This window comes from Podarcis gaigeae (genome assembly GCF_964106915.1).
Source record: "Podarcis gaigeae genome assembly, chromosome: 7".
In the NCBI taxonomy this organism is placed as follows: Eukaryota; Metazoa; Chordata; class Lepidosauria; order Squamata; family Lacertidae; genus Podarcis; species Podarcis gaigeae.
Genome location: NC_139683.1, coordinates 88233146 through 88256683, shown reverse-complemented (window position 1 = coordinate 88256683; position 23538 = coordinate 88233146). Strand labels below are relative to the sequence as shown.

General features: G+C 46.4%; 1 protein-coding gene across 5 annotated transcripts; it reads right to left on the bottom strand.

Annotated features, from left to right (window-relative positions):
- Window positions 1–1507: 1507 nt before the first annotated feature.
- Window positions 1508–23338, bottom strand: STING1 (stimulator of interferon response cGAMP interactor 1). 5 transcript variants are annotated; one of them, XM_083748659.1, is made up of 8 exons: window positions 19135–23102; window positions 17595–18804; window positions 15277–15526; window positions 12842–13025; window positions 12263–12371; window positions 10848–11086; window positions 4792–4978; window positions 1508–3042 (listed from the first exon to the last, which is right to left on the bottom strand). In XM_083748659.1, exons 3-8 carry the CDS (start codon window positions 15519–15521, stop codon window positions 2855–2857), a joined length of 1152 nt encoding a protein of 383 aa, XP_083604785.1. In that variant the 5' UTR covers window positions 15522–15526; window positions 17595–18804; window positions 19135–23102; the 3' UTR covers window positions 1508–2854. The 5 variants fall into 5 exon arrangements, with proteins under 5 accessions (XP_083604785.1, XP_083604784.1, XP_083604786.1 ...); XM_083748658.1 differs by having other exon boundaries at window positions 18486–18804; XM_083748660.1 differs by lacking the exons at window positions 17595–18804; window positions 19135–23102 and adding an exon at window positions 23268–23338.
- Between the last annotated feature and the right edge of the window lie 200 nt (window positions 23339–23538).

Genomic DNA, 23538 nt, shown 5'->3' with positions numbered 1-23538 from the left:
GTGACACTTAAACCAGCTTTCCTCAACCTGTTCCCTTCTGCTTGTGTGTCACCTGCATCCCTTCCTAAGCCACTTTTTGCCATGTTTTGATGCGATTCAAGTCAGCAGTGGGTAACCTACAGCATGTGCACCTAATTAGGCCTCCAAGGTCTCCCCATCTGGCCTGTAAGGTAGATTTTTGGGGGGACGACGCTTACCAATGCATCACCTGACATATGATAGCAGGTGTTGGAGTGGTGAAGCCATAGCACAAGACTCCAGTGCACTCCACGAATGGCTCCAATCCTTCCTTTCCAGCCATTGCTTTTTTTGGTACATTTTTCTGTTGCCTGAGTGCTGAGAAAGAGGAGTACCAAATTAAAAAAGTGCCAAATTGAAGCTAGAAAAGACAAATCAGGGTCACACACTCTTGATTTTTCCTTTGCAGCTGCAATTTGAATTCAAGCTGTGGCTGCAAAAGAAGACTCAGGTGTGCACATCCATACCTGCAGTCCAAGTAATAGTATCTCAATGCATTATATACCAGGTTGGGGAAGGAGGAGACAGATTGTGTCACTAAGGATATTAGAGAGATGCCTGAGATATGTAAGTTGACAACTGCATATAGACTTTCTTTTGTACAGCCGGCAGGGTGAAAAAGAAACTACATGTTCATGTAAAATATGGCTTGTTCCATTTGTAATACCTGCTGCTGTACTTTGGAGTTCCATATATCTATCTGTAATCAACACACGATTTCCACACCCAGTAAACTGATTGCCCTCTTGGTGATTGTTGTCATAGATATAGATGAATATAATGTATTGACTTACAGTGTCCATAGTCTTTCTTACCAGAGGTATCTGGAGACATTCTTTTCACTAGTTTCCAACCGAAAACAGCCTTGCAGTTACTGGTAAATTATTCACAAATATATAGTCTATTTCTTAAGCATTGAGAAGTGAGAGAAGTACAGAGGAGGAGGTGGGGAAAGAGACTTCCCCCGGTTTACACTTTCTTTGCACTCCCCTGTTCCCCTTTTATGTACAGATGTTTTCTCACCTCTGGAATTGTCATCCTTTCTTCACTCACTTGTCATGCAGCATAGAGAAATATTGCTGTCAAATTGCCAGTGTTTCTATGTTGTCCTGTGTTTTTCAGACTGGATTTGTGGTAAAACTTTTGCAAGTCCACTGTCTGCAGTGGCTTTTAACATACAATTCTTTGAAGCATCTCAAAGTAGCGGTAAGTCCCTGCTTTTGTTCAGGGTGTTTTCAACCCAAGGCTTACATTATCTTGTAGGAATGGATTTAGACACTAGGAGAGGATATATAGTTTAGTTATTATCCTTCCTTGCTCACGTTAGTGAGATCAGCAGGGCACCATCCTTTGCAGCTTAACTTGGAGGCTAAGACAAGGTGGATTTAACCTTCTAGAAACAATAATGCACGATGCTTTAAGGCAGACTGGATTTTTCTTGGTATTACTCCATTTCTCCCTCTTAAAAACAACAATCACACACACATTGTTTTGTGAAGAAATAAAAGTAGTATTTACTTACACGGTCTAGGTCTTGAAGCAGCAGTTACAGCAGCAAAATGAAGGCAGGTTTAGAACTACTAAGTTACAAAAGTACAAAAATATAAGTTTCAAAAATGGTGTCTGAGCTGCCTAGACAGGAAGGAAGTATGTAGTATTACAGCTTCCTGCCAAGGCAGACAAAGGAAGTGATCTCACAGAATTTTCTCTAGCAAATATTACAAGAAAGCTCTAAACGTCAAGTGGAGGAACAAAAACAGGAATAGAAACTGACATTGGGGCAATCTGAGAAAATATTCAAGGGGTAATTAAGAGGCTATTCATCACTCATTCCTCAACTGGAAACAACAGGAAGCCAGGGTAGGCTTTTATTGGTTGCTAGATATATTTGCTGAATTAAACTTACTTTGCAGCAAGCATTATAAAAGCGTCTTGGCCATGAGAAAGGGCACTGCCACATCTTAAAGCCACAAATGAAAGCATTTCCTCAGCCTATCTAGTGTCTCTAGTGTGGATCCAGCCTCTTACACCACACCCACCTGTTTTCTCCTGCACAAATACTCAGCCCCCCCTCTCACACACATAGCTACTAGCTTCTGATTAGCCAGCAAACAAGAGAGGAAACTGTTCTAATGGATACTACCAGCAGAAGAGGAGACTGGCCCTCTCTTCTCTATTCTGGTAGTGTTCGGTTAGAAAGGCTCTCATTGGATTCTGCCAGTAGAGAGAAGAGAAGACAGCATTGATCACTGGTACTTTCACAAAGAGCATGGTCCATGTAGAGGCAAAGCCACACAGACTCTCATCCTCTGGATTACTATTTTGGTAACCTTAATGATTCAAAACAATAATTGGTTGCTAGGAGAGAAACAAACTCTTTGGTTAAACAAACAAAACCTGGACATATCTTTTTCATAGCTTTTAGGTATGAAGTCCTCACAGATTTCATGGTATATTGGAAAAATAGGCCTTGATATTAAGTCAGGGGGAAAGCTGTTTTCTTATCTCATCACCTTTGGCCATAATATTTGGAACAACTTTGAAGAAACAGAAGAAGAGGCAGAAGGGAGAAAGGCATCAAAGGAACCCACACATTCATATGAAAGAACAATCCATAAATGTTTGTCTTATTCCAACATATCTCCATGCCCACAAAGTCTCAGAGGTGGCCCTGCCTCATTTTTTACCAACATCTTCATGCTTTCTAAAAGGGTTTTAGGTCTTGTTGGGGTCAGTCTGCATGTATTAAAATTTGGTACTATTAGGTTTCATCTGGAAGCAATCCTGATGATTTTCACAAGAAGGGACATGGAGCTGTGAGATGGGGGCCATTATTTCAGTAGCCACAACTATGCAAAGACATGGGATGATCAGAGCCACTAATCAGGAGCTGAGTCCCGTTTGATTCAGCATTATGTATGCTGCCTTCATACTTTTCATCCATGGTATACTCCTCCTGGAGCTCCTGTTCCATGTGTTTTAGGATAGTCTTGGAGAGGAAGTGCTTGTCATTTTCTTCTGAATCTGGGAAAACAAAACCAGTTGTGACTGCACTGGTCTTTTCATAGGAAAATGTGAAGCCCTGCAGCTAACTGCTAGAAGAGCACTCTCAGTTGCATCAAGACAGATAGCTGTGTTATCTTTTCAAGTCTATCTATTACTACCCTGATTTGATTTGATTTTGCCTCAGAAACTTTAGGTAGAGTGTGTGGTAAAGATCTATGTATCAACAGCACCATCCTGGTGGCGCTGCAGCCCTTGAATTGCCAACTGCACCAACAGATCTCTAAGGTGGATCTATAGCATGATGAAGATCTCACAATATGCTTGCAGGAAGCCGGAGTACAGAACTCACATGTTAGAAAAGCCTCATTAACTCTGCAGCAGGTGGTCTCAAAATTTTGTCACAGCAAGCAATCCCTAATCCAGAAAACAATGATATTGACTTCCATCTGTGTGTTTCAAGTGCAATCTTTTCCACTCCTTTACAAAGTTAAAAACCAAAGTGCTAGAATGGTACATTATATTCATGCTTAATTTTTAACTGCCACTGACCCCTTGTTGGAGGATATCCAACAAGGGATCTTCCTTTCTAGGAGGTTTTTCTATCTTGCCCAAACACTGTATAGGTTATTTCTTATCACATGGTTGAGAAATCCCTTGTGCACTTTTGTTTTGTCATAATGTAGGTAAGCCTGCCATCCTTCCACTTAGTTTTTCTTGGAAATCACTAACAGATTCTCCTCATGCAGCTCTGTGCCACTTCAGGGTACGTTTCCTTTCTTATCCAATTATTTTCTTTAGTTGTCAAGTCTTTTTCTCAGGTTTCTCTAGTCCCCCCCCCTTCAGTCTCGACCTGGGTCTTTGTTTCCAGGGGTGCTGCCGCTACTCGAGTCACGTCCAGGGCCTTCTGTCACGGAAGATGTTTGGGCCCCTCGCGCTCGGTTTCTACCCTCTCCGGCCCCCTTCCAAATTGTCAGGGGGTTGGTAGGGAAACCAGGCAGCACTGTGGGGTGCTTTTAGAGGCTCTGGTTTATCTCCAGAGCTTTTGGGGAGGTGTGGGGCCCACGCTTTACTCCTCTCTCCCTCTGCAGTAGCCTGATCTCGCTCAGAGCAAGCGTAACGAGCTGTGATCTCTTTGTGTGGTAGACCGGAAGTCTAAGTTTTTGATATATGTTATCTCATAAAAAAAGATTTCTTGTTCTTATTAAGAGAAATTCAAAGGGCAAAAATGAAATATGCCAGAATATACAGCTGAATATTTAAAAAACCTTTCATCACATACAGTAGGTACATTCAGCAGCAGAAAACAACCTTTCTCCCTCCTCTATGTGACATCCTTTTATATATTTGAACATGGCTATCATATCACCCCTTAACCTCCTCTTCTCCAGGCTAAACATGCCCAGCTCCCTTAGCTGTTCCTCATAAGGCATCTTTTCCAGGCCTTTGACCATTTTGGTTGCCCTCCTCTGGACACGTTCCAGTTTGTCAGTGTCCTTCTTGAACTGTGGTGCCCAGAACTGGACACAGTACTCCAGGTGAGATCTGACCAGAGCAGAATAAAGGGGCACTATTACTTCCCTTGATCTAGATGCTATACTCCTATTGATGCAGCCCAGAATTGCATTGGCTTTTTTAGCTGCCACGTCACACTGTTGGCTCATGTCAAGTTTGTGGTCAACCAAGACTCCTAGATCCTTTTCACATGTAGCCTCCTCCTTGCCCCCACCACTCCAAAACAAATAGCCAGACTGTCATCCCATTTCTTACCATCATATACAATGAGCCGGTAGCAGCCAGAACAGTATTTAGATCTCTGTAAGATTTCTTCCAGTGCTCTGCAGAAAAGCTTGGCTTGTTCCAAACGGTCTTGACAGCTGAAGGCAGCACTTTCATCTTGGGACATGGCAAAGAGGGACCGCAGAGGAGTGGCATACTCCATAACACAAAAATGTTTCTAGAGGAATGGGGAGAAGGGCAATCCCAGTGTTATCAGGGTGGCATTTAGACTATTGCTTGAGGAATTGCTGGTTGCTTTCACATCAGCACTAACATTCTCAGAAGTGTTACTTCATAATCTGTAAAAAGGTAAAGGACCGCTGATGGTTAGGTCCAGTCGCGGACAACTCTGGGGTTGCGGCGCTCATCTTGCTCTATAGGCCAAGGGAGCCGGCGTTTGTCCGCAGACAGCTTCCGGGTCATGTGGCCAGCATGACTAAGCCGCTTCTGGTGAACCAGAGCAATGCACGGAAATGCTGTTTACCTTCCCGTCGGAGCGGTACCTATTGATCTGCAGTACTTGCACTTTGACGTGCTTTCGAACTGCTAGGTTGGCAGGAGCAGGGATTGAGCAACGGGAGCTCACCCCGTCGCGGGGATTCGAACCACTGACCTTCTGATCAGCAAGCCCTAGGCTCAGTGGTTTAGACCACAGCGCCACCCATGTCCCTTCATAATCTGTACCAGAACCTAAAAACCTGCATAGGAGGTGAAGATGCCTTGGTCAGCCTTCACTGGAAGATAACTATAGGGAATGTGATCATGTCAGTTCTCCTAGACTTCTTTGTAGTTTTTGATACTAGCAACTATGCTTTCCTTCTGAACTGATTAGTGGGCTTGAGAGTGAGGACTCTATTTGGGGAATCCCACTCCTATCTGACTAGATGTCTCCAGAAGGTGGTGCTGGAGGACAGAAGTGATGTCTAGAGAGAATTATTCTGAGGGATTCATGAAAAGTTTCATCTTGTCTCCTGTTATGTACTGAGTTGAATAGGATCCAAACTGCAGCAGTCTGATTGGTCCTAGAACAATAGGATCCAAATTGCAGCAGTCTGATTGGTCCTAGAACAATAGGATTCAGAATGCAGCAGTCTGATTGGTCCTAGAACAATGCAGCAATATGATTGGTTGGCAGGAACCACCCAATCATGCTCCAGATAGAAGTGAATCCACAACCTGATTGGCTTACAGTAGAATTCCAGAATTAGCCAATCATGTGCAGCCCATTGTGTAAATAATGTATATAGAGCAGATACTTTGAGGGGACATTCATTCCTCCTCACCACTATGAGCTGAATAAAGAGCATGAAATCACTTTGCGACTCTGAGTATATTTCACTGGCGACGAAGGTGGGATCCCGCTGAGCTGACTGCCACACACAGCACCGCAGCACCGCCACCTGCCGCACCGCTGCCTCGCACCGTGTATCCAGGCTTCAGCTCCGGGACACAAGGAACTCAGAATGGCAACCGACAGCAGCTTCTCGCCGTTCAACCCAGCATCTGGAGACTGGGAAGCGTACGCCTCCCGTTTTACCTTCCTCCTAGAAGCCAAAGGGGTCACCGATGAAGAAGACGCCAAGAAGAGGGCGATATTCTTCAGTGTCTGCGGAGAGGAGACATTTGAAATCGCCCGGGCTCTCCTTGCGCCTGAAGATGTCGCTACTGTTCCATACAAAACAATAATGGAACAGCTGAAGGGGCACTTTTCGCCACAGCCCTCAGTGGTGGCTCGTCGAAATGCCTTCTACGCAAAGCGGCAAGCCCCTGGGGAAACCATAACTGGGTATGTGACCTCTCTCCGCCAAGCCGCCCGGTTCTGCAACTTCTCAGAGCTGGAGAACATGCTTCGTGACCGCCTCGTCGGTGGCCTGAAGGATGAGAAGCTGCAACGACGCCTCTACGCTAAGAAGGACCTAACGTTCCAGGTCGCTCTGGAGGAGGCCCTGGCAACAGAAGCTGCCAAGAGGTCGACACAAGAGGCACGGCCGAGCCTGCCATCCCAACCGAGGGTTCACCACGAAGACCTCACCGACGACTCAGGATCTGACAGGGAGGAAGTGCACCGAGTACAGCAGCACACTCAAGCAGCCCACATACCACAGCTGCCTCGACGAGAAGGAGGGAACTGCGCAAGCTGCGGGGAAAGTCACGAGAGGAGGACCTGCCGTTTCCGCAATGTAGAGTGCAGGCAGTGCAGAAAATCGGGACACATCACCCGAGTGTGTGGAGCTCGGCCCACCCGACGCCAGGCATCAGATGCCCAATCCAAGAGCCCCAGGTCCTGGGGCCCAACGCACCAAGGCAACTCGACGGAGCTCACGGACTTCCAGGTATACCAGTTGCCCTACCCCAACGTAGAGAAAATTTATGTAGAGGTACAGATAGAGGGGGCCCCATGCCGCATGGAGCTTGACACAGGTTCAAATCTATCCATAATCTCGGCAAGGACCTTAAGGAAACTGTGTCCTACTGGGGGTCCCAAACTCAGGCCGGCCCCATTCACCCTCCGGGACTTCCAGAAACGTAAGGTCCCCACAATGGGGGTGGGGACCTTCAGGGTGCAATACCGAGGGCGGACGCGGCAACTGGACTTGCTTGTGGTCAAGGGCCCCTACATTAGCTTACTGGGATTGGCATGGTTTGGACCACTGGGGCTAGCCATCACCGGGGTGAACCACACTACCTTACAAGTGGACGTGGATGCCATATGCAAGGAATTTCCAGAGGTTTTCGATGGGAAATTGGGACAGTATACGGGCCCCCCATTGCTCTACAGCTTGACCCCGCAGTACGACCGGTCAGGCTAAAGGCCCGCCGGGTCCCGTTCGCCCTGAAACCCCGTATAGACGAGGAATTGGACCGGCTTGTGGAGCAAGGAGTGCTGGAGCCGGTGCCCAATGCCCCCTGGGAGACCCCAATCGTAACACCAGTAAAGCCTAATGGTTCAGTCCACATCTGCGCAGACTACAAATGTACCATAAACAAGGCCCTCACGGCCCATGCATACCCAGTGCTAGTGGTCAGCCATGTCCTTGCCACCCTGGCTGGGTCGAAAATTTTTGGCAAGCTGGACTTGGCCCAAGCATATCAACAGCTTCCAGTAGATGAGGCCACAGCAGAGGCACAGACAATTGTGACGCACAGAGGAGCGTTCAGGGTAAAGCGGCTGCAATTTGGTGTCAGTGTGGCACCAGGCATATTCCAGAATCTAATGGACTCGCTCCTTAAAGGGATTCCTGGCGTCACCCCCTTCTTCGATGATGTGTTGATTGCCGGGCCCACACCAGAGGAGTTTGAGGACCGCCTCCGCACCGTTCTGCACCGTTTCCAGATGGCGGGTCTCAAGGTGAAGCGGGGAAAATGTCTACTAGGAGTGCCTCAGGTGGACTTTCTGGGATTTATGGTTGACGCAGAAGGGGTCCACCCAACTGGGGACAAGGTACGGGCCATTTGTGATGCCCCAGCACCCAAGAGCAAGACTGAACTTCAGGCCTTCTTGGGACTATTGAACTTTTACCATTCCTTCCTTCCCCACAAGGCGGCGGTAGCGGAGCCCCTACACAGACTCCTGGACAAGCGGGCCCCTTGGGTGTGGGGCCAGCGCCAGGAGGCTGCATTCCAGGCAGTCAAGGACCTGCTTGTCTCAAACTCGGTCTTGGCACACTTCGACGAGAGGCTGCCGGTGGTGCTAGCATGCGACGCCTCGCCCTATGGCATTGGCGCTGTCCTGGGACACCAACTCCCGGATGGGAGAGAGGTACCAGTAGCATACTTTTCCCAGACACTCAACGCAACCGAGCGGAACTACTCGCAAATAGACAAGGAGGGGCTCGCAATCGTGAAAGGAGTAAAAAAATTCCATGATTTCTTGTATGGGCGGCCCTTCACCGTGGTGACTGACCACAAGCCGTTGCTTGGCTTGTTTTCCCCCAAAAAGCAGACCCCCCAAGTGCTGTCTCCTCGTGTCCTCAGGTGGTCAATTTTCCTTGCCAGCTACCAGTATGCACTGATTCACCGCCCGGGAAAGGCGATGGGCCATGCGGACGCCCTCAGCAGGCTACCACTACCGGAAACAGGCCCCGACCCAGCACCTGCACAAGAGGTTATGAGCCTGGAGCTGCTTCCTGACCGCCCCATTCAGGCACAAGAAGTTGCACACCATTCCAAGAAAGATAGGGTCATCTCCCGGGTCCTGGACTGGGTGTGGAGGGGATGGCCCAGCAGCAGCCCCGGGCCAGAATTCACCGGCTACACAACCCGCAAACATGAACTGTCAGCCCATAAGGGGTGCCTGTTATGGGGAAGCAGGGTTGTTGTTCCCCAGCCCCTCCGCAAAAGGGTCCTCACAGCCCTACACGAGACACACCCAGGGGTAGTAAGAATGAAGGCCCTGGCCAGGAGCTATGTGTGGTGGTCAGGGATCGACGGAGAGATAGAGGCCTAGGTCAAACACTGCCAGGCCTGCCAAGAATCCCGCCCAGATCCCCCAAGGGCCCCAGTCCAGTCCTGGGAGTCCGCCCAAGCACCATGGTCACGCCTGCATGTGGACTTCGCTGGCCCCTTTCAGGGGAAAACATTCTTCATAGTGGTGGACTCCTACACCAAATGGCTGGAAGTCGCACTGGTACCGTCCACTTCTACATCCGCAGCCATCCAGGTACTACGCAGGCTCTTTGCAACCCATGGGCTCCCTGACACTCTCGTCTCAGACAATGGGACTGCATTTACGTCAGGAGAGTTCCAAACCTTCACAGCGCAGAACGCCATCCGCCACATCCGTTCGGCGCCATTCCACCCTGCCACCAATGGCCAAGCAGAACGCATGGTGCGGACCACCAAGGACACCCTTCGCCGCATGACGCAAGGGGATTGGGAGTACCGCCTTGCCACATTCCTCCTAGCACAGCACAGCACCCCCAGCTCAACAACTGGCCGGAGCCCCGCTGAACTACTAATGGGTCGGCGCCTTGCAATCAGATTGGACCGCCTTCATCCCGATAGAGCTCAGGATGAGGTAGTGGTGGGGGAAGGAAGGAACCCCCGGACCTTCAAGGCCCAGGACCCAGTGTACACAAAGAATTTTGGGGCAGGCCCAGCATGGGTACCTGCCACAGTCACCAGGGTCACTGGCCCCGTGTCGTACGAGGTGCTAACGGATGGGGGGCAATGCTGGCGCCGCCACTGCGACCAGATACGGCGACGATTCCCGGGAGAAAACCAGGAGGAGGAAAGGTCAGAGGAGTCCCAAGGGAACAGCGGGGCAGTGAGGCCCATAGAGCAGGAGGGGGCAGCAGGAGAGGCAGAATCAGTAAATACAGAGAGGACCTGCAAGGCCGAAAGGACACCGGAGCCAGAACCACGACTGAGCGAGCCGGTTGCGCCAGACCAAACAGGCCCATCACAGCCAGCATCCTTGGAACACAAGCCAGAACCTGAACCCCGGACCAGGGAACACCCCAGGCCACAACGCACACGTAGGCCGCTGGCGTACCTCGAGGACTATGAATGCAACCTCCCGGGCAGGACTGGAACTTAGAGGGGAGGGGTGTTATGTACTGAGTTGAATAGGATCCAAACTGCAGCAGTCTGATTGGTCCTAGAACAATAGGATCCAAATTGCAGCAGTCTGATTGGTCCTAGAACAATGGGATTCAGAATGCAGCAGTCTGATTGGTCCTAGAACAATGCAGCAATATGATTGGTTGGCAGGAACCACCCAATCATGCTCCAGATAGAAGTGAATCCACAACCTGATTGGCTTACAGTAGAATTCCAGAATTAGCCAATCATGTGCAGCCCATTGTGTAAATAATGTATATAAAGCAGATACTTTGAGGGGACATTCATTCCTCCTCACCACTATGAGCTGAATAAAGAGCATGAAATCACTTTGCGACTCTGAGTATATTTCATCTCCCATGTTATTTATAATCTGCATATAACTAATGGCAGAAGTTGTTGAGGTTCAGGCAAATTCCTTTTTAAAATATGATAAATTCAATACCTATTGTCACTCTAAGACTTTTTTAAATACAGAAGCATACCTCTTTGTTTTCACCCAGTATCCCATAGATACTATTTTTGTAGCTTCTTTTTTTAATGCCAGCAACATCCATGTTCAATTCTGGGAGATTCTTTATGAAGTGAATATGACTGTCAACCGTCTGCAGCTCATCACACACATTGCAGCTCAGGGGAATCAATATGTGCAATTTCCAAGTCTTCTCGCAATTCAGCAAATGGCTGTTGCTTTGGTTGAACTCTCTAATCCGATCTTTGAGGCCTTCAAAACAAAACCGCATTAAGGAAAGACAGCTGGATGGCGACAGTAAGATTACATTAGTCCTTTAAGAAGCTCCTCACTTTCTCTATAGCCAGGGATGGGAATTTGCAGAGCATCTGTACACATGGAATGGAATTCTGTACTGTTTGTCAGATTTTCCCATTTTTGGCTACAAAGCCAAAAATGGGAGACTCTGACAAATGGTACAGAATTCCTACACTGATGTGAATGGGAAAACACAAGTATGCAGAAGTTCCTTGCATGAGTTCTATCTGCCTGAGCATATACTCATGACCAGTGCTTTTTTTCTTTAAAAAATGTTTAGGGGTACTCTGATTTCCCTACTCATATTGAAATACTGCCCCTCAATGAGGCCAAACCTAAGATTCACAAAATGTTTAGGGGTATGCGTACCCCCAGAACAAAGCACTGCTCAAGACACTGCACTCTACAGAAAACAGGCATTTTCTGCTGTTGCCTCTGTCCTGTGGACCACTCTTCCTTCTGCCCTATGCGAAGCAACAACCACCAGTTGTTTGTCTTGGGAAAGCTTCCCTTCACCCGTAGGATTGCGCCATGTTTCATGTGTTTGGAGTCCTCTGAATTTCTGTTTTTAAATAAATAAATAAAGCATGTGTATTGCCCTGATTATCTGCAAAAGGCTTCAGTGCTTTTGGAATGAAGCTTCTGCGCTCTGTATGACTACACGCCCTTTCTTCAGAACCACATATCACCTTTCCAAAATACAATGATGCACACCATTTACCCATATCTGTCTTCATATTCCACTCTTCTTTGTCTACAAGAGGGGATCCCCAGCTGATGAAATAACTTGATCCCAGGGACAAAGCACTACTGTAACTGCTGAGTGATTTTATTCTGCTGAACCTTTGGGCATTTTTTCCCCTATTTTTTGCTCTTGCATCAGATCAGAACAGGATATTGTATGGAGATTTGGAAATATAATAACTGCTACCTTAGACTTAGTAGCTAATGTAACTAACTGCTTTTGTGGTGGGAATCCACCACAATACCAAAATAAATAATAAAAATTCATGATATAACCTACTAGTGTATACATGTTGAATCTGAATTTCTTTGGTGCAGAATTCTGGACATTATAATTCATTTTATATCACTGGCTAATGGAGAAGGCCACTCACAATGGATACTCACCAGGCAAAATGAATTTTAAATACCCAACGTAATATGACCAGGCAAGTCCTTGTGCTACATTGCAGTTGTTTCTCTCATACATTTCAGAAATCTGGGCAGCTGATGGATGCTGCAGATGGAAAGGAAAAAGCTGTAATCATACGTTACCACGTGCAAAGCACAGCTCTCATCCCACCTCAACTGACTTCTGTTATAAAGCTCAGAGGAAAGCAGAACCCAGATCTGGGACAGCAACTTGCTGCACAAGTACTTTATTCCAAGTATGAGGCATGATAAGATGCAGCAGGCCATACAAATACATGCTAAAAGGCCATTTCCCAACATTCTGCCACTCTAGTCACGTGACTACTCAGTTGTAGAGTGGACCACCTTTAAAGTTTGGAGGCCTTGCAAAGATTGATAGGCTAAGACTTGCACCTAGGACAGGGCCCACATATTATAGGCTTTCTGAGAAGTGTAACTTGATTCATTTATTTAGATACATTTAATACAGCTTTCCCACAAAGCTCAAAGCAGCTTACATGAAACAGCAGGGAATCAACTACTAAATGAATTAAAAGATTGCTTAATGACTGCTACCTGAAGGTCAAAGACAAAGTTTAAAAGTTGGCAGAAGCACACAATGATCAGGTTCCGACACACTGGAAGGCCAGATTCTTTGAGGAGATGCAGGTAGGCTACTCCACACAGCAGGAGAAATAGGAAAGAACGTTTGCGTAGTTCTAGGCAAGCATTCAGGGCCCTTAAGTAGCTCCCATGGTACCTATGGGAGAGAAATTCATGAGGTGATATAATGTGACAGAACATCACAAAGTGCCCTCCTTCCGGAGACCCCTGTTTTGCAGGGATGAGCCAAACATCCTATTACAACCTCCCTTGACCCCAAGTATTTCAGTATTCTGTGTGTTTACTCTCCACACAATAAGCATTCACATCTGAAAAGGTCTACAAATCCTTGCAAACGGCAGGCAGGCAGGCAGGCATGCTACCACATCTGGTGTCAGAGTGTGGGGCACCTAATGTAACGGACCAGAAAACCAGTATTCATCCATGGAGATGTAGACCAAGAGGACAGCACTGAAGTGAAAACAGTGCAGCTTCAGAGGTGAAAGTGATGATCTGTCAGAGCTACGATGAGTGATGAAAATGGTCTCTTCCTTGGAACTCAGTTTTATCACTCCAGGTGTTTGGTGCATATATAGAAGGGGGGGGGGAATTCCTCGATGCCAAGTTTGGGATAAGTACTTTTTGGTGAGAGAACCCCAGTAGAGATTTAAAGTGTGGAATTATAGGCTATTAGACTTTTTAAAATATGTGCCCTTCCAAGTGAGTTCTAAAATGTCTCCTTAAAAGTTCCTTAAAAAGTTTCCCTCTTCCCCCAGCATAGGAAAAGACCACACATTTGGTAAGTTAAAAAATGGTTTACTTACAAACTCTTCAAAGGTCAGGTTCATGTGCTTCAAAGAAAACTTGGCTTAGTTGCAAAGTGGTGAAAGTCTTGGGGGTGGGGAGAGATTTCAGCCAGAAGACGGGGGGGGGGGGGAGTCGTTCCAGCACCTTTTAAAATTAATTATCCCCCCCCTTCTGCTTACCCAGTAAAGGAAGTCCCCAGACTGATTGATCATCCCCATTGGAGTCCCTTTCCTGTGGTTCTGTGCAGCAAATCCCACCCACTCTTCCTTCCTGCCCAGTGCTCCTTTTGCTCGAGATTCAAATTGCTGCCTGGTGCCTGAGCGAACTGCTGCAGCTTGCAGGGGTCAGCTGCCTGGCACTGGGGGTGCAGGAGGAGAAATGCCTCCTCACACAAATCTGGAGTACAGCTGCTGCCTTCCAACACTCCCTCTCTGCCCTGTGTCTGCCCTGCCTGGCTTCCTCCTCTCCTGCCGCTGCTGCAGTTGGAAAGAGCCAGAGCGAGGGAGGGAGGGAGGGAGGGAGGGAGGGAGCAGCCGTAGCAAGCAGCTCAGGCACCTGGGGCAGGCATGAGGTGGGGTGAGCTGCTGGAACTGTCCCTCCCAGCGCCCTCCAGCTGGAGGGCCGCTGAACAGGACGCAGTGTGCTTGGCTGGCCCAGCGCTGTCCACAAAAGCAGCGCAGGGCCAGGGCCTGAACCACCATGTTCCTGCAGGGCACCTTGCAGCTGGCGGCTGAGAAGAAGGCGGCAGGCAGATGTCAGCCCATGCTGCCTTCGCCTGCAGGTGCCCAATCCACCGCATCACTCCCAGGAGAGACCCAAGGCTCGGATGCGCTGCAGGCGGCGTAGTTGCACCCCTTCAGGCAGCCGGAGGCTGGGGAACGCAGCTACCCAGCACACTGGGAGCTGAGCCCTGGGCCATGCTGATTTGGGGCTGAGCTTCTCATGTAGACTGGAAGGTGAACAATAGGCTTGGTATGGGAAGTGGACATAGCTAAGCCTGGCAAGACAGCTTACTCTATGGCCTTAACCCCTTCATTAAGCATGCTTGTTATATGCTGGTAATCCCACACCATAGTCTACTAGGTATCCAGGTTCTCATGGGTCTGATATGGTTCAAACTACCAGAGAGAAAATACTTTAGCGTGAGAAGGCAGGATTCACCTTCAGGGCAATGAGTACTTCCACTTGCACAACTGGGCTCTCCCTCCTTCCCTGGGCCACCTGGTGCCTCTAAAATCAGGAGGACCCCCAAACAAGTGCACAAGGGGAGGGGAGGAGGAATCTTGTTAGCTGCAACGCTAGGGATGAGGCCAAATTCAGCATCCTAAAACTAAAAACAATATATGTCTCACTATCCATCCTCTTATATATTCAGCTTCCCCCTGCTTTTCTTCCTTATCAGATCTTTGCTGCTACCAAGCAAGGACCAAGCCTCATTGGGCGAGTCTTCACCTCAAGGCTTATCATGCCTCCATTTCTCTTTTCTCTGTCCTGCTACTGCCAATCAGCTGGCTTTTGGTGTCCTTGAACAACAAGTGTCATCCCCACACCATCATGCAAACATCCATCAGTATGTCCCATTATTTCAGCAGCTTTATCACCTGGATGTCACATGACGCAGCTCTTCTGCAAAGTTGCAGGCCCCCTGACACAGCGCTCCAACCTGCAGGGCTGTGAAATGGATGACAATGCAATGGAAGACAAGGTCTAGGCTCTGCTCAGTGAGGCACAGGAAACAGACACACAGGGCAAGGAAGAGGTAGCTCACATGCCGAGCTCGATTTCCCCGAGGTCTGGGGATAAGAGAGGGAGATATGTCGCTAGGTTGTTCCTCCTTATAAGGCATCACACCTGCAACACATACAAAAGCACAAATTGGCCTTCTTATCAAGTGGATGCTCAGCAGACAGCTCCCATCTCTAGCTCCTCAAAGTGAGATAACCAAGTCAATCTAAATCCTCAGACAATAGCCTAGAGCAGTGGTTCTCAACTAGTGTGCCGGGGCACCCTGGGGTGCCTTGACTGATGGTCAGGGGTGCTGTGGGCAACACTGGCCTCTGTCCCTCTTTCCTTCCCTCCCTTCTCTGAGGCCCTCTCACTTCTCTTCCTCCCAAAGGCTTGCATGACTGCTGCAGCAGCTGCCCTGGCTACAAGCTCAGCAGCTGAATGGTGCCTCTGGGGCTGGCCAGGGGGTGCTTCCCAGGCCCCTGTGGGGCACTGTGAGGAGGCACCTTTCTCTGGGGCAGGGGGAGCAGCTCAGAGACCAGGAGCAGCAGCTGAGGCTGCCCATAGGACTCCCAAGGAGAGGAGAGGAGGCTGAGGGAACTCTCCACAAGGGAGGGTCTTTGAAAAAAGGTGAGAGGCTACCAGCTCTGCAGGCAAGGGGTGACGTAACTGGGCCCCTGAGCCCTGCAGGGGTGCCACAGACAGAATGTAGTTAGTCAAGGGAGCCATGGACCCAAAAAGGTTAAAAACTCCTGGCCAAGAGATTCTGAGCCAGAAATATGTTCCTCAAACGCTGGAGTAACACTCAGTGGGAGAATCACAAGTCGTTCCCCTTCCCTTTCTTAACAATGCAGCAGGGCTGCTGCTGCTGCTGCTGTTGTTGTTGTTGTTTAGTCGTTTAGTCGTGTCCGACTCTTCGTGACCCCATGGACCAGAGCACGCCAGGCACTTCTGTCTTCCACTGCCTCCCGCAGTTTGGTCAGACTCATGTTTGTAGCTTCGAAGACACTATCCAACCATCTCGTCCTCTGTCGTCCCCTTCTCCTTGTGCCCTCCATCTTTCCCAACATCAGGGTCTTTTCCAGGGAGTCTTCTCTTCTCATGAGGTGGCCAAAGTCTTGGAGCCTCAGCTTCACGATCTGTCCTTCCAGTGAGCACTCAGGGCTGATTTCCTTAAGAATGGATAGGTTTGATCTTCTTGCAGTCCATGGGACTCTCAAGAGTCTCCTCCAGACCATAATTCAAAAGCATCAATTCTTCAGCGATCTGCCTTCTTTATGGTCCAGCTCTCACTTCCATACATCACTACTGGGAAAACCATAGCTTTTACTATACGGACCTTTGTTGGCAAGGTGATGTCTCTACTTTTTAAGATGCTGTCTAGGTGCAGCAGGGCTAGGAGGGCAATAATGGGCTAGCCAGTTCCCATCTGCCCCATCTGGTTCTCTTCATCCTGCTGTCTTTTCCCCAGCTCTGCTTCTTAGTTCCTTATCCTTTTGAAACCCTCCTGCTCCCCCTTATTAGGGACAGCTGAAACCGCCACCAGAAGTACTGCATAAAGTGGCCTTCAGGTGTGAATCTAATGTTGAACTTGAAGGTCCAATAGAATTTACTTATAAGTGTATGGCATAGGCAAGATTTGGGAGATCATAGGTAACCCCCCCCTCCCACAAGGACATTATGGGAGGCCAGCTTTTTTGGGGGGGACCGGCTTCTGCTGGGTGGTGGTGGTGGCAGAACTTCAGTTAACTGAGTATTTTCAATGCCACACTTTTAATATTTTGTGGGGGAAGTACCCTTCAGTACCCCCACAAAGCAGCACTGACTGTGGCTTGTTTCCATTGATGTTTCGGCTATATCTGTTCTTTCCTCCCCACCCCACCTGAGCTCATTTGGCATAGAATTTGGTCTCTGTTTTCCTTGATAAGTCTTTCCCCTTATGTAGGGCCTTGCTCTGATGCTGAGTTGGTAGATTGCCTGCTGTGGATTGATGGACGTATGGTTGGAAATGGCTTGCTGTAAATGTGCATTTTGCTACATTTTAATTGTTCTGATTATATTTTACTTTTTTTGTTTTTTTACTGTTTCTGTAGCCTGCCCTGGGATCATGTAATTTAAGAATGCAATATAAGTGCAATAAATATTATGATGACATTAATAAACAAGTGTGATTGCTCTAACAGTAAAGTCTCACCCCAAATATGACTGTTTTGTTTGAATGATTCATTGACTTGAATAAAATAAAATACAATAAAGTGCCACCAGAAAAGCAAATAGATAAATAAATAAATGTGATAATAAGTTTGTTTGTTTGTATGTTTTTGTTTGTTTAAAACTATACACTGCTTGATTGTAAAAGAGTCAAAGCAGTTTACAAAAGATAAAACATTAAAACCAGAAATATTCACAGCCCTACTTTAAAACATACAAAAGTTAAAATACTAAAATAGATTAAAATCACCTCAACTTTCTAAGCATCTGGATAGGTTGGTCTAAACAGGAATGTTTTTAGCATAATAATAATAATAATCCATAGTAATAATCCATAATAATAACAATAATACAGTAATGGCTTGCCTCCTGCACTGCTATTTCAGTCACACAGCAGACTTTCACTTTCACACTGGAACTTTCCTCTCCTCTGCAGCCCCCACCCCCACCTCAACATCTGCTCTAGGGGGTTGGGGGATCCTCTAGAGCAGATTTGGGGAAAAGAGGCAAAAGTCCTGCTGCACAAGCAGAAATCCATCCCTGCAGCATCTGATACAACCGAATAATATTGGTGGCATTGGCCTTTCTCCAAACTCGGCTACTCCTAAATAGAGCACCTCACAAATAACTCGTCCAGGTTGGCATTTCAGCAGCAAGTTAACTGGCAGCCTCCCTGTAAGCAGATCTGCTTGAAAAGCTGGCCTCCATCAGCCCATGCTTCTAGGCTGGAACCTGAAAGCAGCTTTTGGTTTCATTAGTTTCACTCAGGAGAAATGTTCAGCTCATTTTGCAGCCCAGAACCAACGCTGGCAAGTAATCAGCAGCCATTCTCCCTTGCCCAGAAGAGGGGGGAACTCCATTCAGCCACACTCACCAGTCTGTTGAAGCAGCGTTGTGAGGAGGGTCTCAATCCTGATGTTTCAGTCTGCTTCTCTTCTGCGGCTGTGGGTGGTTACTGGGCTTTGTTTTTTTACAAAATTGCAGCTTAGGCAATTTGAGGTAGAAAAAGAGCTCTGATTCATCAGCTGAGAAATGTACGAATCAGTAAGACACAAAAATGAGGAAGGGTGGGGTTTGTTGTAATGAATAATTTTATTTGAAGACAATGGTTTCGATGATAATGAAAGTAAAACTAGCAAATGGAACCTGTCCAATCCCAGCGCCTCATCATAAGAACTCCAGAAATGAGAGGTCTAGCTCAGTGTTTTTCAACCTTTTTTGGGCAAAGGCACACTTGTTTCATGAAAAAAATCACGAGGCACACCACCATTAGAAAATGTTAAAAAAATTAACTCTGTGCCTATATTGACTATATATAAAGTAATTCTCTTGAATAGGAATCAAATAAACACAAAGAAAGTATTTTATAATTACTTTATTATGAAATAGTAAGTAAACAGAAATATGAAAAATTATAAAATACTTTATTTTTAAATCTTTCGAATTTTTCAATTTTTCCCGCGGCACACCAGGCAACATCTTGCAGCACACTAGTGTGCCGCGGAACAGTGGTTGAAAAACACTGGTCTAGCTAACTGCATTGTGCTCCCTTATCACTCCTTAAAAAGACTAGATGTACTAGCTAGGGAACAAAGATTTCCCCATAGGGAGCCGTACAACACAGCAAGGCCTGTTCAGTACACCCTACACTGTGCTCATTTATTTATTTAAATAATTTTTATTAAGTTTTCAATAAAAAGGTAAAGGTAAAGGACCCCTGAGCGTTAAGTCTAGTCGCAGACGACTGTGGGGTTACGGCACTCATCTTGCTTTACTGGCCGAGGGAGCCGATGTTTGTCCGCAGACAGTTTTTCTGGGTCGTGTGGCCAGCATGACTAAGCTGCTTCTGATGCAACAAGAGCAGTGCATGGAAACGCCGTTTACCTTCCCACTGGAGCAGTACCTATTTATCTACTTGCAATTTTTTGGCGTGCTTTCGAACTGCTAGGTTGGCAGGAGCTAGGACTGAGCAACGGGAGCTCACCCTGTCACAGGGATTCGAACCACCGACCTTTCGATCAAGCAACCCAAGGCTCAGTTGTTTAGACCACAGTGCCACCTGCGTCCCTACAAGTTTTCAATATAACCATTCAAATCAGTTTTCCACTTTTACATTAATCAAAAATTATTTACTCTGTTGAATTTATCTTAGTGCTGCCAGCGTTTTCAGCTGTATACAGTACAGCTATTTTCCATATATTCAATAAATGTTTACTACTCTTCTTTAAATATACGTTCTTCTTCCTCTCTTATTCTATGTGCTAAATCCGCAAGTTCTGCATATTCTGTCAACTTAAGTTGTCAATCCTCTTTCGTTGGGAGGATTGCATATTTATGCATGCAACAATTGTGGCCCCAAAATGGAAACGGAGCGAGGTCCCAACACCCTGTGCTCTTTTAGACCTGCAGGACAGAGTAGGGGAGCACAGCTGCAGCCCTCCCACCTGGAAGGCCAGCCTGCCATCTTGGAGTGCCTAGAACTGTAAAGCAGGGTTCCCTTGGGAAAATACTTTGTTGTCAATAGAGTCATAAGTTACATTCTACTGCACCATGAGTTCTCCAGTATACTTAGTGCAGAAGCCAACTGCTATTGACTAGTTCATAGCTATTTTAAAAATGTTTATTCCATTGATAGGCCAACTTTAAAGTAGTAAAAAAGAAATTCTGAGGCAGGTATATGTTGCCTAGGTTACATGTACACGATGCATGTAAAGCACATTGAAGGCAGAGTATTTCCCCAAAGAATCCTGGGAAGTGGTTTGTTAAAGGTGCTGAAAATTGTAGCTCTGTGAGGGGTAAACTATAGTTCTAGCATTCTTTGGGTGCTTTCAATGTACAGTGTGGACTCACGTCTAGTCCTCTCTCCTTCTCAGCTTCTGGGGAAGTTAACCCACCCGTCATGGCAAGGGATCCCAGGGTGGGTTACAATAACTCAATTTGAAAATAATGTCCATTGGTACAATAATTTAAAAATAACATCTGTCAGCACAGTAATATAAGAACCTATAAAGGCACAATGAGACTACCTTTTCAAACTACTAAAACCATTACACCTCACATCTTAGAATAAACAGCTAGCCTCATACAAATGCCTGAGCAAATATACAGGTTTTGATTGGTGCTGGAATGTAGAGAGAAAGTGTCACCTGTACCTCAGAAGGAAGGTATTGTGTGAGAGAAGGCATCAGAGGCCATTCTGTCACGGAAACAAGTATTTTCATTTGTTGGTCTTTGATCCCCTGCCAATCAATTTAATTGAGTGAATGTCAAATCTAGTTTATGGAAAGAGTGAGAGAGAAAAAGATATCTCTGCCTGCATCATTCAGAAATGTATAAACCTCTGTTATGCCACCTGGTTTCTGTTGAACTAGTACAGAAAACCTCCAGTCTCAAATCCATATAAGACAACTACACAATCTAGCATTTTGTAGATTTATATTGTTACTCTCATTCTAATCTTATTTTCTTATATATGCTTAGTTTCCTGTTTAATGTTTGTTTACTATTCGATAAATATATTTATTGCAAAATATATTCTTTCATGAGCCAGCTCAGTTGGGGCTCAGCCTGCTGAGTTGAGACCACTATAAAGCTCCCAAAAGTGGTGTTCTGGGGGGAGGACCAGAGAGGGACTTTGGCTGGATCCTAAGCTTGCTCAGCTCAGGCATGTAGCCTGGCAGCCTGGCATAGAACACTATTTTAAAGGGTTGTTTTCCCTCTGCCCCACTGCTGATCAGGGTTTGGATCTGGTGTAACTTTACACCAGCTTAATTTACATGGGCTTGGGCTTACTTTATACCAACCTCTTGGACATAGGATTGCTCTGTATGTGTGGTATTCTTGACTGGTGTGACAATATAATTGAATAAAATATTTGGTACTGCTCAGTCTCATTCTTCTGCAGTAATAAGTCTCACCTTACAGAGTTTTTGCAAAGCTTACAAGAAGAGAACTTGAAGTGTTATAGAAATGTGTTGTTTCTGTCATCTGCATAGTTTTGCAAGTTTACCCTTGCTTTTCTTCTTTCCACGATAAAACCCATGACTAATTTCTGTAGATGCTGTATGGATTGAGCAACTAACAAAACATAGAGAACCTAAATAGGGCTTTAGAACATAATCTCACTTTTTGCACGGAAGCAACATGCTGACCACATGCTGACGAGGAAAGATTCGGTTCCTTAAACCGGTTTAGATCAAACTTAATCTGTTCATTCATGTCAAGTTGCGTTAGTGCAGGTTCCATTCTTGGGCAATGTCAAGGGTAGTACTCCCAAGATTCTGAGCCCCCACAAACCTCCAAAGTCTTTCTCCTATCACCAATAGTCATTATCAATATTGTTGCATGCCATCCCAATCTCTGAGCAGTGTGAAATGCCAAAGGTTTCCGGCACTTACCCACGGTTCGTGTTTCCTTTTGGAATGAGGCACAATGGAGACTGTGGAGTCTTTATGATATATGGTTTACTTACAATATATACATCCTGACACAATGATGGAGGCATCCACGACATTAAGACCCCAAGAGGGTCTGCTCCTCCCATAGCCACAGTCATGGGTGTAGCCAGGATTTATTGGGGGGGGCATTATTTTTGGGAGGGCATAACTGAGTTATCTGTGATGCAATTGGTCAGTTAGTTAAGTATTTTTATTTATTTACTGGATTTAGAGGGGGCAGCTCTCCCGCTGTCCCCTGGCCAGGCCCATGGTCACAGCCTTGGATTCAAACAAAAATCAAGCCCCCCCCCCAGGCTTCTGCTTGCTTCTTCTCCAGTTTCTAACTTACACACCCACCCACCCTCAACTCTGGCCTTTTGTCTTTCTAACTACCAGTGGGTTGAGGAAGGGGTCCCATCCCTTTGCCATCCCACACAAATCCACTTCCTTTGCTCCCCTTAATATCATCTCACCTAGGAGCTAGTTTGGCGATTCTAAGAATTAGAAGGGGGCACAGGCATTCAGACTAACCACATTACCCAAAAACTAACACTACCTTTCTTCTAACTGAGTGGCTCCTAGACGCTTCTGCCCATCTCATCTGATTAGCCAATCAAAATAATCATTACCAGTAGGTCCCACTTCTGCCTCCAGCATCTCTCTTCCATAGAAATGGCCTTGTTGGGGCGGTGGATTATTTTGCTCATTCCCCTTGTGTTTTCTCTTTGTAAGAACGCAATTACAGTGGTGCCTCTGGTTACGAACTTAATTCATTCCGGAGGTCCGTTCTTAAGCTGAAACCATTCTTATCCTGAGGCGCACTTTTGCTAATGGGGCCTCTGGCGTGCAATTTCCATTCGCATCCTGGGGCAAAGTTCACAACCAGGAGCACCAGGAGGTTAGTGGAGCTCGTAACCTGAAGCATTCATAACTAGAGGTACCACTGTATACAAAAAGGGGTTAAATGCAGTATTCTCTCAAACACAATTCAAAACTGCATTCAAAAAAACATGGTAAAGTCTTGGCTTGTTTATTTGCAGGTGTGGGGTGTGCTACTTCACGACTTCCCCTTGCTCTGTCACAAGTTCCCCAGACTTATAACTCGTTTCGATTCTTCTTCACAAGCAGTTGTCTCTAACAATTACACACACACACACATTTCTATCTCATCTTGTTTTGAGTTGCATGTATTTAAATGCTTTAAATAAAGTTCAAAATACCTTAAAGTGTTCATTTGTTCTTTCTCTTTATCCTGTCCCTTTCCGGCTCACAGCTTCAATAATGGCTTTTGTAATTCTACAAATGAAATCCCATACTGTTTAAACTACCATGAAGCTTTCCAAAAGTATAATCATATATTTCCATTGAGTAATTGCACATATAAATCTTTCCAAATTGACAGTGAACTATGCTCTTCGTGGGGTTTCCTGCAATCAGGCAAGCTTCTAGACGAAAACAACCATGGGTGGTCTCTTACATTTAAATACTTTA

Excerpts from the sequence above, each read along its gene's own strand:
- STING1 (XM_083748657.1), bottom strand. The coding sequence starts at position 22,704 with ATGCTGGAGGCAGAAGTGGGACCTACTG. Across the intron at positions 15,527-22,676 it reads GGCAGAAGTGGGACCTACTG|GTGTGATGCCTTATAAGGAG; the intron begins GTAATGATTATT and ends TATGTGTTGCAG. Across the intron at positions 12,372-12,841 it reads ACTTTGTCTTTGACCTTCAG|CATCCATCAGCTGCCCAGAT; the intron begins GTAGCAGTCATT and ends TTCCATCTGCAG.